This window comes from Cynara cardunculus (assembly GCF_001531365.2).
Source record: "Cynara cardunculus var. scolymus isolate 2C chromosome LG 3, CcrdV1, whole genome shotgun sequence".
Lineage (NCBI taxonomy): Eukaryota > Viridiplantae > Streptophyta > Magnoliopsida > Asterales > Asteraceae > Cynara > Cynara cardunculus.
Window position 1 is genome coordinate 33,514,865 of NC_037530.1, and position 16,794 is coordinate 33,531,658.

The 16,794-nt window shown below is 32.0% G+C and overlaps 1 protein-coding gene across 3 annotated transcripts; it reads right to left on the minus strand.

Annotated features, from left to right (window-relative positions):
• Nucleotides 1–2,661: 2,661 nt before the first annotated feature.
• LOC112509716 (peroxisomal membrane protein PEX14) lies at nucleotides 2,662–8,336 on the minus strand. Of its 3 annotated transcripts, XM_025114816.1 has the most exons (13): nucleotides 8,273–8,336; nucleotides 8,108–8,160; nucleotides 7,036–7,271; nucleotides 6,816–6,864; nucleotides 5,978–6,171; nucleotides 5,546–5,738; nucleotides 5,314–5,406; nucleotides 4,600–4,646; nucleotides 4,449–4,494; nucleotides 4,298–4,359; nucleotides 4,028–4,072; nucleotides 3,860–3,928; nucleotides 2,662–3,459 (listed from the first exon to the last, which is right to left on the minus strand). In XM_025114816.1, exons 2-13 carry the CDS (start codon nucleotides 8,151–8,153, stop codon nucleotides 2,965–2,967), a joined length of 1,575 nt encoding a protein of 524 aa, XP_024970584.1. In that variant the 5' UTR covers nucleotides 8,154–8,160; nucleotides 8,273–8,336; the 3' UTR covers nucleotides 2,662–2,964. The 3 variants fall into 3 exon arrangements, with proteins under 3 accessions (XP_024970584.1, XP_024970586.1, XP_024970583.1); XM_025114818.1 differs by lacking the exon at nucleotides 8,273–8,336 and having other exon boundaries at nucleotides 5,317–5,406; nucleotides 8,108–8,234; XM_025114815.1 differs by lacking the exon at nucleotides 8,273–8,336 and having other exon boundaries at nucleotides 8,108–8,234.
• Nucleotides 8,337–16,794: the final 8,458 nt, after the last annotated feature.

Here is a 16,794-nt window from a genome sequence, read left to right on the forward strand (position 1 = left end):
GGAGGACGGTGGCCGGCGAACGGTGGCCGGAGAGAGAAGAGAGGAGGGAGGAAAGTTTTAAAATACCAAAAATATCCTTGCATTAATATTTTAATTCAAAATTGCCAAAATTATAAATTTCCTAATTTATCTATTGATTTGTGGTTAATATTGGTTCTCACGGTTACCACAAACTGATTAGTTCTCATTTGATTAGCCCCCTATATATATATATATATATATATATATATATATATATATATAGTTGGGTTCCGGTGAGAATGAAAGTTATAGTGAAAATGGATTTCCACCTTTGGATCAACACTAATGCGGTGCACCGAGATTTATCGGATCAATTATCATGATAAGTGCAATTCATGGAGTGGGGGTAACAAAATATCCAAATTCCTTCTTACAGTGTCCATCTTAACTCATATTCTTACACGGTCGTTCATGTGTATATATATACATATTCTTTTAAATTTTTTTTATTTTAATTAATTCATTTTTATCAAGTTTTATATAAAAAAAAATTAGATATATTTTTTATAAAAAAATCACAAATTTCATCTAACATGTGATATCCACAATGAAATTTATTATCTTTTTATCATTTTTTTCTCTATTTTTTGAATCCACGTTTTGAATCACATGTGATTAGTTTCGTTTAACATATGACCAATTCTGCGAATTCTTGTACATATCACATATGATAATATACGTGTGAGCATATGTTACGTATTATCACATGTGATAATAGGCGTATGAATATAATTGACATATTCTCATACGTGATAATACTTGCATCACAAAAAGATCTATAAATGTAAATATACATAATCACATATGTGCTAAAAACTTGTAAATCAAATTATTACAAATTTATCTTTGTTATGCAATCGGTTTATTATTGATTATTAGAAATCAGTTGGAAAACAAACTCAATTCCAATCTATTAGGGATTATCATGACAGTTATAGAGAATATCATTTTTTCAATTTAATTTAATAATGTTTTATTTAATTCATTTGTTAAATAAAGTATATGCACATATTCCTTCTCGGTCTTATCATAAATTAATTTGGTTTTTGCATGATTTTTCCTCATTAAGCTTGATTTGGATTATTCCGTTTGACCACCTTGTAATCTTGTTTATGTCCACAAACAACAAATGATATATATATATATATATATATATATATATATATATAGAGAGAGAGAGAGAGAGAGAGAGAGAGAGAGGAGCGTTTAAATAAAAACCACTCAATTTGTACAAACCGTGAAAACCACATTCAACCAATCATAATTTTTCATTTTGTTCATTTTTTTGTGATTATGAGAGATTGATTAACCATTTTTATTGTGGAGGGTATTAATCATGGATATTATGTCTTCATTATTTTAATTTTAAATAAATACATGAAACAATTTCATTAAATATTGTATGAAACAATTTCATAACCATATATGATATAAATTCATCAAAAAAAAGTATTATATGAAACAATTTCACAATATTAAACAATTTCATGAATTTTTTTTTCATAAGATTAAACAATGAAATCGACGTATGAGAATGGTTTGTACGGTTTGTACAAATGAGGGTGGTTTTCATTTGATCGCTCCTCTATATCTATATATCTATATCTATATATCTATATCTATATATCTATATATATATATATATATATATATATATATATGAGTCCATTCAAGGAAGAACTGACTAGTTTGTGGTAATCGTGAGATCCAATCTCAACCATAAATCAATAGATAAATTAGGAAATGTATAATTTTGAATTAAAATTTTAATACAATGACATTTTAAGTATTTTCTCTCATCTCTTCTCTCTCCGTCCTCCGGTGATACCACTGTGATACCTAAAAATATTGACTCTGTTAAACAAAAGACACAATGTGATACCCAAACATATATAAGATGCATTGAGGTACCACTATGTTACATCTCCGATCGACCACACAAACGACCTCAGTGGATCTCACGGTTACTACAAACTATATATATATATATATTTCTTTAAATGGTTAATTGCTCTTTGGTTATGATAAAAGGAAGCTTATATTCTTTTTATTTCATAAGTTTTAGGATTTATTTATTTAGAAAAAAATTCAAAAACTTAATTACTTGAGATATGAAAATACGTTAGAAAAGCTTTTCAGATTGTTTCAAAGATTTACCCGTTACAGAGATGCATTTAGAGCTTATCTGTTCATGAAAAATTTGAAGACTCAAAATGTCAAACTTTAATGTGACACTTTTTCTATGAAGTCAAAAAAGTGAAAGAAACATGTGTTCTGCGTTTTCTTTCATTGTCCATGTCGTTTTATCATGTTGAAGCTTGAACAATAACATAACCATCCCCTAACATCTGGTCTCGACGCAAATTCAGGGGGTGTTTGATAAGATGTATTAAACAGTAATTAATGGGAATGAAAATAAAAGAAATTGTTTGGTTTTTTATAATATAATAGGTCTATTCCCTCAGAAGCCCAAATTTTCATTCCAGGTTAAACTGAGGGGAATGAAAACTCATTCCCATTTTTATTCCCTGTCATTTACATTTTCATACCCATTTTCATTCCTCTGCTTGAACCAAACGCCCCCTTAGTGTCGAATTATTTATACCAAGAACACGCACCAACCATCAAATCTGTATATATGAAAACCTCCTCTATTTTTATTTAAACACCTCTTTTGTTCTTGGAGTCCATGTCAACTAGACACGAATCATCAAACCTGTATCTGGCTCTAGCTCCAGAAACTTATCATTTTCTACATAAATTTACAAAATTCTGAAAGAAACCAACCATGAAGAGTTTTTTGTTTTTCATCAAAAGATAGGTAAGGTAATTTTCAAGTTAAGTTTGCAAAGACAATTCATATGTATTAAGCTACTTGTACTATTATTTATTCTTAATATAATGAACAGATAAAGATACCTTCGAATCAAGCAGGGGAGATCGTTAAGCCTCGTAATACGATCCATCTTCCTCTCTTTGTATCTCACTTGTGTTTGTAACTACCGAACTCCCTCCACCGATATCCGATACACCGCCTGATTCAGATAACTTGGTCACCCTCTGTAACTCGTCGGTCACCTCTGCTGAACGCGCTAGGAACTCTTCATCTGTCAATTGTTGTTCCTTTTCAAAGGGTGATTTTTTCGGCTGCCTGATGGCGGCTGCTGCTTCTGCCATTGCTACAGGAGGTGGCTGTGGTGGCACCCACGCAGGTCGTTGGACAGGTCTCTCACTGGGACGGCCTGTCTTGTTCTCTTCTGGTTCGGCTTCAGTGATTCGTACATTCTTTTGTTGCCACCAAGGAGCCGAACTATCCCCGTTAGACTGATAGACAGATGCAGATGGCCCATACCCGTTATCTTGACCAGAGGAATTAAGTCCATTGTTGTTTTCATGAGGATAGGTTGAGCTTCCCTGTGATTGCGCAGCCTCCCAAGGCTAGTCGATAGAAGCACAGAAATAGTGTTAGTGGCAATTGGGCTGGTATAAAGAATACGTAAAATAGAAGCAAATATGTGTCCAAAACATATTTATTTAAAATACAGTGTAAATAAGGAAAGTTCGAGTGATAACCATAAATATTTTGAGAACCTCGGATTCATGATGAATTGAATAATCATGGATATTATTTGTCATGGATAGCATACATTTTTATCATGACATTCATCATGAATAAAGCATAAACAGTTGATTCCCAGGTTCTCAAATATTTACTGTAATCATTTGAACCAGCCCCTACCATAAGCTATGTATCTAAATATATCATTCATTCCACAAGCTCAAGTTCAGGAAAACGAAATTGCAAACTTCAGATGCAATAAGCATGTAGAAGCTGAACCTTTGGTTTCGGTGCTAAGCGAGGATTTGATACAGGTTGGTCAGGGTTTGGTGGCAGATCATTGATGTCCTGAAGCAAATGAAAACCGTTAAGTATTAGGACTAAACGTACTCAAGATAAACCTCCCCTCCATGGGAGCCAAAAAGAAGAAAGAAAAAGTCTATTTACTCGGATGTTGGGAGGCCTCTCGCCTCTTTGAACCATAGCCATGATCTGCAAGCCAAAGCATCAAAAAGTGGAGCTTTAGCACAACCTAAGAATTTCTTACCTAACCTTGAAACTAAATTAATTGTCATTACAATTGCTTTTATTTTGATGCTATGAAGGTTTTATTGCTTTACGAAGGTGAAAAAGGAAAGAAGAGAATGATGGTTTAGCAGATTAGCCTGTATTTTTCATGTATATAATAGCTGACAAATTGGCACACAGAAACATTACCTCCATATAAGATTTTGGGTGGGGTGGTTCTACAGATGCAGGTGGTGGTGACAAGGATCTTACTGTTCACAAAAAAAGCATTTGTCATGCAAATAAACAACTAATAGTAAGAAACAAAACGCACGTCCAGTTTTTTACCAGTGATCATTACCTGAGCGTGAGTCGTGGTCTGCCCTACTGCCATTTGCATAAGACGGCTGGCATATTGCAAAAATAAATGAATTAGTGGAAGACAAATGACTTATAGCATCAAATGGTCTTTCTACTGAGGCACTGTAAAGATATGTGTATATCTAACTCACCCTTGAGCTCGTGACTTGAACTTCTCGCCCTGGAATGTTGCTTTGTCCTGAAAAATACATGGAAACTTAGCAAGCTGATATAAGAGGAACATTTGTTGTCTTGTCCATGGTGATTTGACCAAATATTCAAATTGACATAATTTATTTTTCAATATATATTTCTTTTAAGAAAAACCAAAATATAGTTTTGTAAAAGTTAACAAAATTTTGGATAGATAATTTTTTTTCGATTTTGCTATATTTATCAATGTTCTAGTTTTAACTTCATCACATCGCATGTAGGACAACATGATAAGCAAGAAGGATTACACATGACATACTAAAATTATTAGTGTTCGTATATAGAGTATAGACTAGCTAAATTGATATGTTAGGCTTGGTGGTTCAGTGCCAACCCTTCTTTTCACATTCGAAAAGGTTTTAGAAACTAGTAATTCAACCAACAAAAACGTTCTTTGATCTTGCTAAAAGAATGCAAGCAAGTTTTCATGCGAGTTAAAATATTTTTACCCTGAGCACTAAAAGACTTTTTTCAGGTATGATAACTTTAGAAACGCATAAAAGAAAGAGCAACACATATATTATCAGATCATATATTATAATGAGAGACGATACTGCTGTTCAAGAAGTTGCAATTAATTAAGATATGCAAAAGTTCGTATGCTGTTAGGAAAACCATTTCTATATGATTAAAAGCAACTTCTGCTCTACTGCTACCTTCCAACTTCTTTATTGAGTTACTCATCGATTTCATTTCCTGTACTTGCATGTCCAAGAGACTCATGAGTTCCCCAAAGTATCTTTTCTCTGGAAAAAGCGAATGTGTCATCAGATACAAAGAAAACAACTCTTATACGTCAGTGAAGAAGGGGATAAAAGAAACAAAGGAACATCAAAACAAGAAAAATAAAGATAATGAAATTTAGGCAGTAGTTTACAATCCCACCTTCAGTTTTTGATAGCAACATCTCCTGGCTGGCACGTGCAACATCTGATGCTGCTGCCGCTGCAGCTTTTGCAGCAGCAGCAGCTTCTTCAGCTAGTGTTGGTTTTGCATCGGCTTTCTTTGCAAGGTCCTCTTCTCCTTCTTCATGAACAACTTTACGTATCCAAGATTTCAATCTAGGAACAACAGCATTCTAAGACCAAAAAAATTGTTACCCGATTGCATAATTCAATAAAAGATCTGAAGTACTTGGTTACCTCAAAGTAAAAACATAAATGGTAAAGGGATAAAGAATAATTTTGCATGAGAACTGTTTCACTGATTGAACAGCAACATCAACCAAAAGGTAGAAAGTCAGCTAATAGTTAACTGCAACACACCACCAACTTGAAAGTCAAATTCCTTGGTGGAGCAATTTTAAATTGTTTTTACCTTAAAAACTACAGCTGTCCCAGCTCCTGAGATAGCAAGAACTCCTACGGCAAGAAGAGCATGTGACCAATGGAACCGTGATGATGTCAAGGTCCCCAATTTAGAATCCGGAGCAGCTTGAGCAGCTGCTGCAGGTTGCTGATATTGAGTTGGCGGTTGTGCTTGAATGTTCGATATAGGCTGTGACTGGCCACCTATTATCAGATTCATAGAGATAATAGAACGTGAGATATCTTTTACTTTCTTCACTTCAAAATTAGGCACACGCTATTAATGTCTGTTAATTGGGACTCCCAAATCCTATGCTGGTGTACGCAAATTATACAGTCCGCTTATCAGTGCAAGGGAGAATGTTCGCTACTTTCACGTGACTCGGTAAGTCGCTCAACATGTCACGAACGACTTAAGGTATAATACTTGCGACTTCAATGTGATGTGCCCAATAAGTCCCGTACGAGAAACTGGACAACATTATAAGCAGTCTCAAGTCACCAATATGTCACATGTACTTTCAAGGAAAAACTGGGCCAGCAGCCAGGTGACTTCCCCCGAAAGGACTAGATGGGTTTTATTGCCATTTCTAGGTCACTTTGTTGGTCATCACATAATATACAAATAAACTTGGGTTGAACACTAGATTTGGGATTTAAGATTAACTAGCATTGATTAATTACAACAATTTTCAATGACTTGGGTTTATAACAATCATAAATATGGTCGTACATATGGTTGTACAACTTCCTATAACTGAAAAGCGTTTCTAGTGTCTAGTGGTTCAAGTATATTATTAATAGTATTGCATGTCAAACCATGACTGTTCTAGAGAAACAAAATTCACCTTGATTTGCGACAGCCGCCTGAGTAGTTGAAAGACTAGGGGATTCATCCTGCCATTCACATCAGATGTGAAACCAAATTATTAGTCTTATAATTGCATGTAAGGTACCACATTATGATGGAACATTATCAGTTGGCACTAATGGCAGATTAACAGTCAATCACAGGAAAGGGAAACTGGAAAAAACATGCATGACCAGAGGCAAAAAAAGCTTTCATACAGGAACACGTCGAAATGCTTCATCTATCTCCTCCTTCGTAAGTCCCTTCCTCTCAAGAAAAGACCGTCTATACATAACAGGAGATCCCTTAACCTTAGGGTGTGAAAGGAACTTCACAGCATTCTGCACTTGTTCCTCTCGTATTGGTTCTGTATTGACAAATATTGATGTTTCCTTGGCATCCGCTTTGTTGGCATCTTGTTGATCATCAACCGTTGGCTTTACCACCTCCGGAACTGTAGTCATAAGTTAAAACATAACTCTTATCAACTAAAGATTTATTTTAATATGCAACCATATCACTTATGGAGATCTTAAGGTTCATCCGTCCTCATCAAAGTCATAGGAGATGATGTACCTCCTGGGTCATGGGACATGAAGGTCATAATCCGATTAAAAAGTGCCTTCAGAGAAACTACAACTGGCTATAAATATAGAGAAATTGAGGGCATAATATAACTTTAACCGCTCTTCTCAACAGTAGATTCACTTTCAAACTAGGTTATCTCTCTAAATATTTTGACATCATCTACAGTGTTTTTAGCCATTCCCTCACCCTTAGGCGGTTCCACGGGAACAAACCGCTTGTTCACTGTGAAGGCTAGCCCTCGTTCTATGAAGGCTAGCAGAGCTAAGTCGTACGGAACCAAAATAGATGCTGCCATTATGCTTGTATTCTTATGAAAAACTTCCACAAGTAATCATAGGTTCTAACTAATTTTTGAAGTTGAAACATGGTCTGGTTTCAGTCAAATGCCAAACTGTATCGAATTTCAACCAGGGTATACCATAAGGGGGAAAGGGGAAGTCAATTAATTAAGATGAGCAACACACGTATTACTTCACTTAGAACTAATCTCAAACTAGGTATTTAATCAACTTCAACGTTGATAATCAAATAAAGCAGAAACTTGATCTAATTTTTCTCCTAAACAATTCAAAACACAAAACAGACAGTATCTAAAATAAAGTGGTCTTGAAGTAGATCAACTTAATTAAGCATAAATATTGATAAATTCAAACTCGCATATACATACATATACGATCCAGAGTTATATATAGAGAAAGATACCTGGATTCTGGGGATTTCCGTCAGTAGGGTTTGGAGGAGCTGCCATCTTCACACTGAAATTCCAGAAAACAGCAAAACCATAAGCCGATACACAAAGATTTGTGCTTCTCGTTTGAGCAACTTGAAGATTAAAACAAACGATCAGAGGGAGTGATGAAAGCTTACCGCAGGAGATTATGTCAGCGACAGGATTAGGGACGAGGGGTTTGCTCATCCCGAAGCCAAAGTTTACATAATTGCATTGCCACGTTTGATTATATGGTCCTTGGAGTTTTCATTGATTTGTATATTTAGTCCTCCTATTTCTCTATTCAACGTCACAAAGAAGGGAACCCAGGCCATGGTGGATGATAATACCATCGTTTTTTTAATTAAACTGGATATTCAACCCATTATATGAGACGACTAATCTCAGGACGACCACCTATTTTACAGATAATCCGGAGTCATCGCATTTGAACCTCCGTGGTCACAAGAAGATTTTTATTTTTTCTTGGATTTAAATCTGGAACCTACAGATACTTTTGACTTTTAGAGCCAAACTCAAACTAATCAGGCACCACCCTTGTGGTTGATAATACCATCGTTGTAATCATCTCAAAAGGTTAATTACATAATTTGAAAGGTTTAAACAGATTAGATTTTTAATCTGAGATGCAAATGCAATGACATTTTCATTATATTAATTGCCATTGAAAACTTTTTGAGTTTTATAATATCTTTCTTTATGATCTAATTAATTACTATAAATAAATATATCGTTTTTGAAATAGTTTATAAGGAAGTTTTTTTTATTAACCTGGATAAGTAATCCGTTATGCGAACCGACCAATTACAGAATAACCACCTATTTTGCAGATAGCTTGGAGTCACCGCATTTGAACCTCCGTGGCCACAAGAGGATTTTTATTCCTCCTTGGATTTGAACCTGTGACATCCAGGTACTTTTGACCTTTGGAGTGAAGCTCAAACCAATCAATCATCACCCTTGTGGTTGTTTATAAGCAAGTTTTTTTATTAACCTGGATAAGTAATCCGTTATACGAACCAACTAATCCCAGAACGACCACCTACTTTGCAGATAGCCCGGAATCACCGCATTTGAACCTCCGTGGCCACAAGAGGATTTTTATTTCTCCTTGGATTTGAACATGTGACCTCCAAGTACTTTTGACCTTTGAAATCAAGCTCAAACCAATCAATCACCACCCTTGTTATAAGCAAGTTTATTGCAACACTACTTGTAGTAGTGTTTTGATTTAGTTATAAAGACATGTTTTAACGATGTTTATGTAATATAAAACTAAACTTATACTTATTTTATTTCATAGATAATAAAAATGTATTAAATATATTTTTTGAAAAATTGTTAATTATTTAGGATATGTGAGGTATAATGTTTATATTTATATTTATATCATATCTAATGGTTATTTAAAATCGTAAATAATAGATTTGTTTGTATTAGTTGATATATTATATTATTAGAGATTTGTTTCAATTATATCTTGAAGGACTAGAAGGGTACTCGCACAATGCAACGAGATATATCTCGATTTTATTGTTTCCTTTTATTATTTGTTTATTGATATAATACAGTTTTATATTGTTTTGAGAAAATGATAATGTTTTTATTTTTAAATAAAATATAAATTTAAAGATATTGTAATTAAAATTCTGAAAAAAAAATCGATATTAGTATCAATTAACTGTTTAAAAGTTCTCGTTTTTTGTGTAAAGTTTTTGATTCAATGTTTTTATTATAATTTAATTTAAGTCTAATAATGATTCAATTTATTTGTGGTTTAATAATATAATTTTTTATAAAGATAATAATTAAGTATTTTATTATAACTCAACAATTATCCTAATTATTTTTTAGATTTTTTATATTTAAAATATGATATTTATCATGTATATGATTATGTTTATCTGCAGTTAGTTACACAAATTCAAAAATGAAGGTTTAATAAATTGTACTTATGCATAATTTACTTGTAATCTTGAACTGTAAGTAATATGCATCAATATACAGTACTTCATGCATAAAAAATAGTTTATAAGAATTTTTGTCAAATGCTTTTAATATAGTATAGATTAGCTATTTTTTGTTTTGATGATAAAATCAGATTTGGTTATGATTATGGTTTGGATTATTTTTATATTAGACAAGATAATTTAATTATCCCGTGGCATTATTTTTTAAAATAGATAAGAGATAACAACTAGCAATTTGGATTTGATTAGAGTATCTAATCTATCAAAACACTTTAATACCCTTTATTATTTAACTTCAGGTTATAACCCTTAATTATCCCTTAAAAATTGAAATTCATGTTATTCTTGTAAATTAATCATTTCTTATTTGAGCCCCTCGCTCTCTCTCACACACACACATATATATACTAGAAGGATACTCGTGCAATGCAACGAGATAAATCTTCATTTTAATGTTTAGTTTTTATTATTTGTCTATATCGATATAATACGATTTTATTTGATTTTAAGAAAACGATAATGTTTTTATTTTTGAATGAAATATAAATTTGAAGATAGTATAAAAAAATAAAATCGATATTAGTATCAAATTAACTATTTAATAATTCTCTGTTTTTTTGTGTAACTTCTTTAATTCAATTTTTTATTATAATTTAATTTAGGTCTAATAACAAAGTAATTTATTTTTGACTTGATAATATAATTTTTATTAAAGATAATAATTAAACATTTGGTTAGAAACTCAATGATTATCTTAATTATATTTTAGATTTTCTATATTTAAAATATATGTTTATCCTGTATTTGATTATGTTTATTTGCAGTTAGTTACACGAATTTAAAAATGAAGTTTTCATAAGTTATACTTATGCAAAATCACTTGTAATCTTGAATTTTAAGTAATATGTATCAATAAACAGTATTTCATGCATAAAAAATGGTTTTTAAGAATTTTTATCGAATTATAATATAGTATAGATATATATAACAAATTTTGCAATATAATTAAAGGTGGTACTTTCAAGGCTAGGCTTGATCCTAGATGGCATGAGTCCTCTATTTTTGAAGGCGTAGTTCTTACTTAAAACTTAGTATTATGTATTCATACTTAGGGGTGTTTGGAATTTCTTATTTCGGTGTGGTACCGGTAATAAACATTTTTTAGTGTTTGGATAAATAACTTATACCGGTAACAAAGAGTTTTTGAAGAAGTTAAACCCTTCTGACTTATAATAAGTTAATAAGTGCTTTTATATAAAAGCATAAGTTGTTTCAATTAAGCAATCCTAAACACCCCTTAATCACGAGTGTAATAAGTTAGCTCTTCGTACAAAAAGTTTCACTAATTTTTGGACAGATTGATGCTGCACCAAGAGCCATTCCTAGGGCCTAATTTTCATTGTTTGGAGTGTTTTTTTCGTTTGTTTGCTTCGATTGAGTCTTGATTGTTTGTTTTTAGCTTTGTTCGGTTGGGTTTGTGATGTTTGGGTTTTGGTGTCTAAGGCGCCGTTTACCTAAATGCTTACCCTGGTAAGTACTTAACATTAGGAGTCAACACTATAATTATTTTGTTGGGTAAGATTGTAGTACATTAAAACGTTTCTTATACAACAATTTACATGGTAAGCGCTTACCTGGGTAAGAGTCGTCACCCTCACTTACCGGGTAAGACTTTCCATCCTTATCATCGCTCTTACCGGGTAAGATTCTTGGTCCTTGTCATGTTCATTCGGTAAGAAAAATTACCCAGTAAGTACTTACCGGATAAGCGTTTAGTAAACGGCCTCTAAGTGTCTTAAAAGGATTCTTCTTCATGTTTTCTTTTTTGCAACAACTTATATCTTGATTTTGTTCCTTTTAATTGGTTTAATAAATTGTTTTCTTTTAATTGAAATAAAAAATATACAAATTTACATTACAAGGTTTAGATTTTTTTTTATTAACCTGAATATCCAACCCGTTATGCGAGCCGATTAATCTCAGGACGACCACGTGCTTTGCAGATAACACAGAGTCACCGCATTTGAACCTTCGTGGCCACAAAGGGATTTTTATTCCTCATTGGATTTGAACATGGGACCTCCTAGTACTTTTGACTTTTGGAGCCAAGCTCAAACCAATCAGACACCACCCTTGTGATTATAAGGTTTAGATTTAAAAGCTAAGGCTTGATGGAAATTGGGACTGGTCTCATAATTAGGTTTAAAAAGGGTAGGGCCTAATAAATTTCAACTCAAATACCAACTGAAATAAACTGTTCGATTAAAGAAGCTCAACGATGTTCATAAATGATTAAGATTTTTCATTAAAACTCCCAAAAAAATGGATCTACAAATCAACGCCCATCTCGTTTACGAGATTTGATGAGATTTGGTGAAATTTAAAAATGGATTTCATGTTAATTTCGAGTTTGGTTTAAAAAAAAGCCCGAAATGGAAATTCATGATTTTAATAAAATTCCATAAACATTGAATTTGGGAATCTTATTGAAGTAATTGGTATTTCATAAGATTTATTTATAATAATATTTTAGAATATGTTAAAAACGTGTGTATAATCATAATTAATTAAAATAAAACTAAATTATGCTCTAATATAAAAATAATTAAATACTTTTTTATTAATGGATTACTACAAAACAAGTGTTTTTCACATATTTTAAAAAATTATTACAAACAAATCCTGTAAAATCCAACAAAATATTAGTTATGGATCCACTTGGTTTGCAGGATTGTTTTTAGGGATTTGGATTTCATTGAGAGGTTTGAATTTGGATTGAAATGAATTTGAAATTATTGGTGTGTTTGGTATGTATGATTTGGAATGGAGATTCCATTACTTATAAAAAAATTATAAAAATAATTAAATTACATTTTTATTAATTGATTATTACAAAACAAATGTTTTTTATATTAAAACCTTATTTCATACAATTATACTAAAATCCCGTGAAATCTCGAGCACCTCCTAAGGATTTCAAAATCCTATGTTTGTAGGATTTCAAATCTGGACAATCCAACAAACCAAACATGAGATTGAAATGAATTTGCCAAATTTTCCTAACTAAATCCGTTCCATTCATGCAAGCCAAATGAAACATATGAGATTTCTAAATTCTAAGATTTTAGCTTTCTTTAAACCAAACGATAAGATTAAAATAAGATCAGACCAATTTCATATTGACTTATTCCGGTGTTACATCAATAATAAGCACTTTTGAGTGTTTGAATAAACAATTTATATCAGTGTCAAACAGGTAATAGGAGTTTTTGAAGAAGTTAAACCATTCTGACTTATAATAAATTGATAAGTGTTTTTTTGTAGAAAAACATTAATTATTACAAAAATAGCACAACTTTGTTTTTTACATACCGCAACCACTAAGGGCATCTCCAATGGGGTGTCATGGGGAGTTTAATGGGAAGGGAGTTCAATGGGCATTACACGCATCATGGGAGGAAGATGGGACCCACTATTTTTTTTTATTATAATTAAATTTGTAAGGATTTAATTATGATATTATATATATATATATATATATATATATATATACACACACACACACTATATAATATGATATTTATTAATCAATTAATTAATTTTAATTTTAATTTTTCTAGCTTTGGTACTTTTTAACTGATGTATTTTAGTCTCGTACTTTTTATTAAATGTATTTTAATTTCGTTTCATTTTCATTTTAATGTATTATTCCTTGTTTTTAGTAGATTTTTAAATTTGTTGGTAAAATTATATTTATAGATAATATATATATATATATATATATATATATATATATATATGATGTGGAAATCCATTAAACTCATTGAAATGTTATGGAGTGTGGGTATAAAATGATAGAGTTGTATGGTGAGTAGAATGCTGATGTGGCAGTCCATGACACTCTGGTAGAGTGTCATGCACTGGAGATGCCCTAAGGTTGATCTTAGGTAATTATATCTCCAAAATACATTGTAACATCTCAAACCCTACATAATAAATGAGATAATTTATTTTTAGTCTTGGACGACATATTATGAACCTTTTTACAGAAGTTCTTGATATCATCGTCAAACCTATGCATAAATTCAAAATAAAACTCAAGATCACTGTTTTCGAAAACGTTAAAGTTAAACTTAATATATTTTCGCAAATCACGTTATATATATAATTTATAAATTTTGTAAATATAAAGCAACAAATTGGTCAACTACGTTTTAAATCAACCAAAACAATGACGATAAGTTATCACAACTAATTACTGATAAGTAGTGACGAACGTATGTGGTTTGTTGGGTATACATGCATATTTTAAAAGAAATCGAGTGTAAAAAATAATAATTTGTTATAATAATTAATCATTTACGTTAAATGCTATTGTCCGACTTTAACGCTTGTCTTCATCTGATTTATTGATCCATCCATGTTTGTACTCTCCATTGCAGCACTTAATTATGGTTGATGTAGACACTTGTTATCTTATTTCATCCTTTTTGTATGGAGAATGAGTGGGGATTGAAATGATATCCTCAATTTGGAGGACTCTAGATAAGTCTGAATTAACACTACCCATATTTTGAGATATGAGAGTGGAACTGTGGCGAGGATCTGATTTGTCAACAACGTCATCTTAAGAGGGAACTGAGGAGAAGATTGTTATTTATGCATTGATTGAAATGATAAATGATTTGAGAAAATATTAAACTACATGTTAGATCGACTCTTCTTTCCGAGCATGTCAACAATTATCATTGAGATGATGTGGCAGCTTCATTTTTTCCAATGATTTTTCTAACAAGTTCTTTGGAGAAGTAATCTCCAAAGTTGATATTCCTTTGAAAAATGAGTGCATGAACAAATGTGTTGGTGTAGCTCGAAGATTGATCATAACCACTTGCCTTGCTGCTTAAGCAATAAGTCAATTAAGAAAATAGATAGTACCATACACTGCTCATATCCTTCCTTAGAAGGGTTCCAGTTGCATATGCCTTTGGTTGTTTCTTTCGATATTCTATGAGATATAGAACATCTTCAAGGTCTTCACTGGATGCTAGATCTTCAAACGTCATAGATTTTGATGATGGTAGATGAAGAATGTGAGCAACATCATCGACACTGAATGTGAGGTTTTTGTTAGACGGTACACTTGCAATTACCTTTTCGAACTCCACATCATAGATACAAGAACACCAAAAGTTTCCCAGTAACATGGAGCTCGTTCTTAGGTCGAATGTTAATGTATGATAGATTGGGGTTTCAGAGAGAAAGTTCATTAGTAGGTGATGATGAAAAGAACCATCGTGTTTTGATAGATAAGCTATGTAGTTGGTACCTTTGAGTAACATTCTTTAGTGGTGAAGGCCGCATTCGGAGAAGATGAGACTTGAAAGAAAGTTGCCATTGATGAACATCGAAAAAGATGAAGGAGGTCTAGACACATGTTCAGTGGGATGAAATGATGAAGGGTAAAAGTAATTTTATGGAATAAGAAGTGAATTTATATGATAAGAAGTAATTATAAGATTAGGGTTGATGCAGCGATTGAAATGACATATTAGGCTTTGGAAGCAATGTCGACTCTTCGAACTCTGACACATAATTACAGTCATCATATTGGGTATATCACAATCTCTTGGAGTCTTCAAGGAATATACGGAATGTGAAAGAAATTAGTGAAGAAGTCGGATGAAGAAGACATCCGATCAAGAACTGGATCTGGTGGAAAATAATCATAATTCTTTTAGGGGATGGAGAGAATGGATAAAAAGAAATTCCAACATCATGTAGGTGTGGATGGAGTGAATATCTGATCAAGACAATATATATATATATATATATATATATAATCGAAACATCAGATTTTCATCGGATGTAAGACAATTATGGTGAGACCATAAAGTCAAGAAATTTTAAGAAGAAGTAATACCTTGCCAATTTTAGATTTTGTAAGTTCCAAAATTTCATACTTTAGATCTTGAATTGAGTAAAGATATTTTGAATGAAAAGGTTCAAAAGTAAAATTGTTATGAAATGACAAAATGATATATTGATCAATTATATTGTTTTAACTTTCACCATTTAATATTTTCAATTCACTGATAAGATATTTGAACATTGATTGAACTAAAGGTTTAGTAAATAAATCAGCCAATTGATTATCTGTTGGAATAAAATGGAGTTTTACATTTCATTTAGATATGTGGTCTTTGATGAAGTGATACCTTATTTCAATATGCTATGTTCTTGAGTGTAGAACATGATTGTTGGCAATGTAAATGACATTGAAATTATCACATAGAATGGGTATAGCAGACAATTTGAGCTGTACAGTGTCTAACAACAACATATCCAGCTTTGGCAATAGATGTTGAACTTGAGTTTTATTTCTTACTTGACTCACTCATAAGTTTGCTACCTAGAAGTTGGCAGTTTTCTGTACCGTTTTTCTTGTTTATTTGGAAACCTGCATAGTTAGAATCTAAATATCCAGTGGGATCAAAACTTATAGCTTTGGGTACCAAAGAGCTAGGTTAGGAGTACCCTTCAAGTACCTAAAAATCCTTTTTACAACGACAAAATGTGATTATTTCAGATTGGCTTAATATCTTGCACAAACATGTGTAGATAACATAATATCTAGGCAACTATTAGTTATATATAAAAGAGAACCAATAATTCCTCTATAGTTGGTT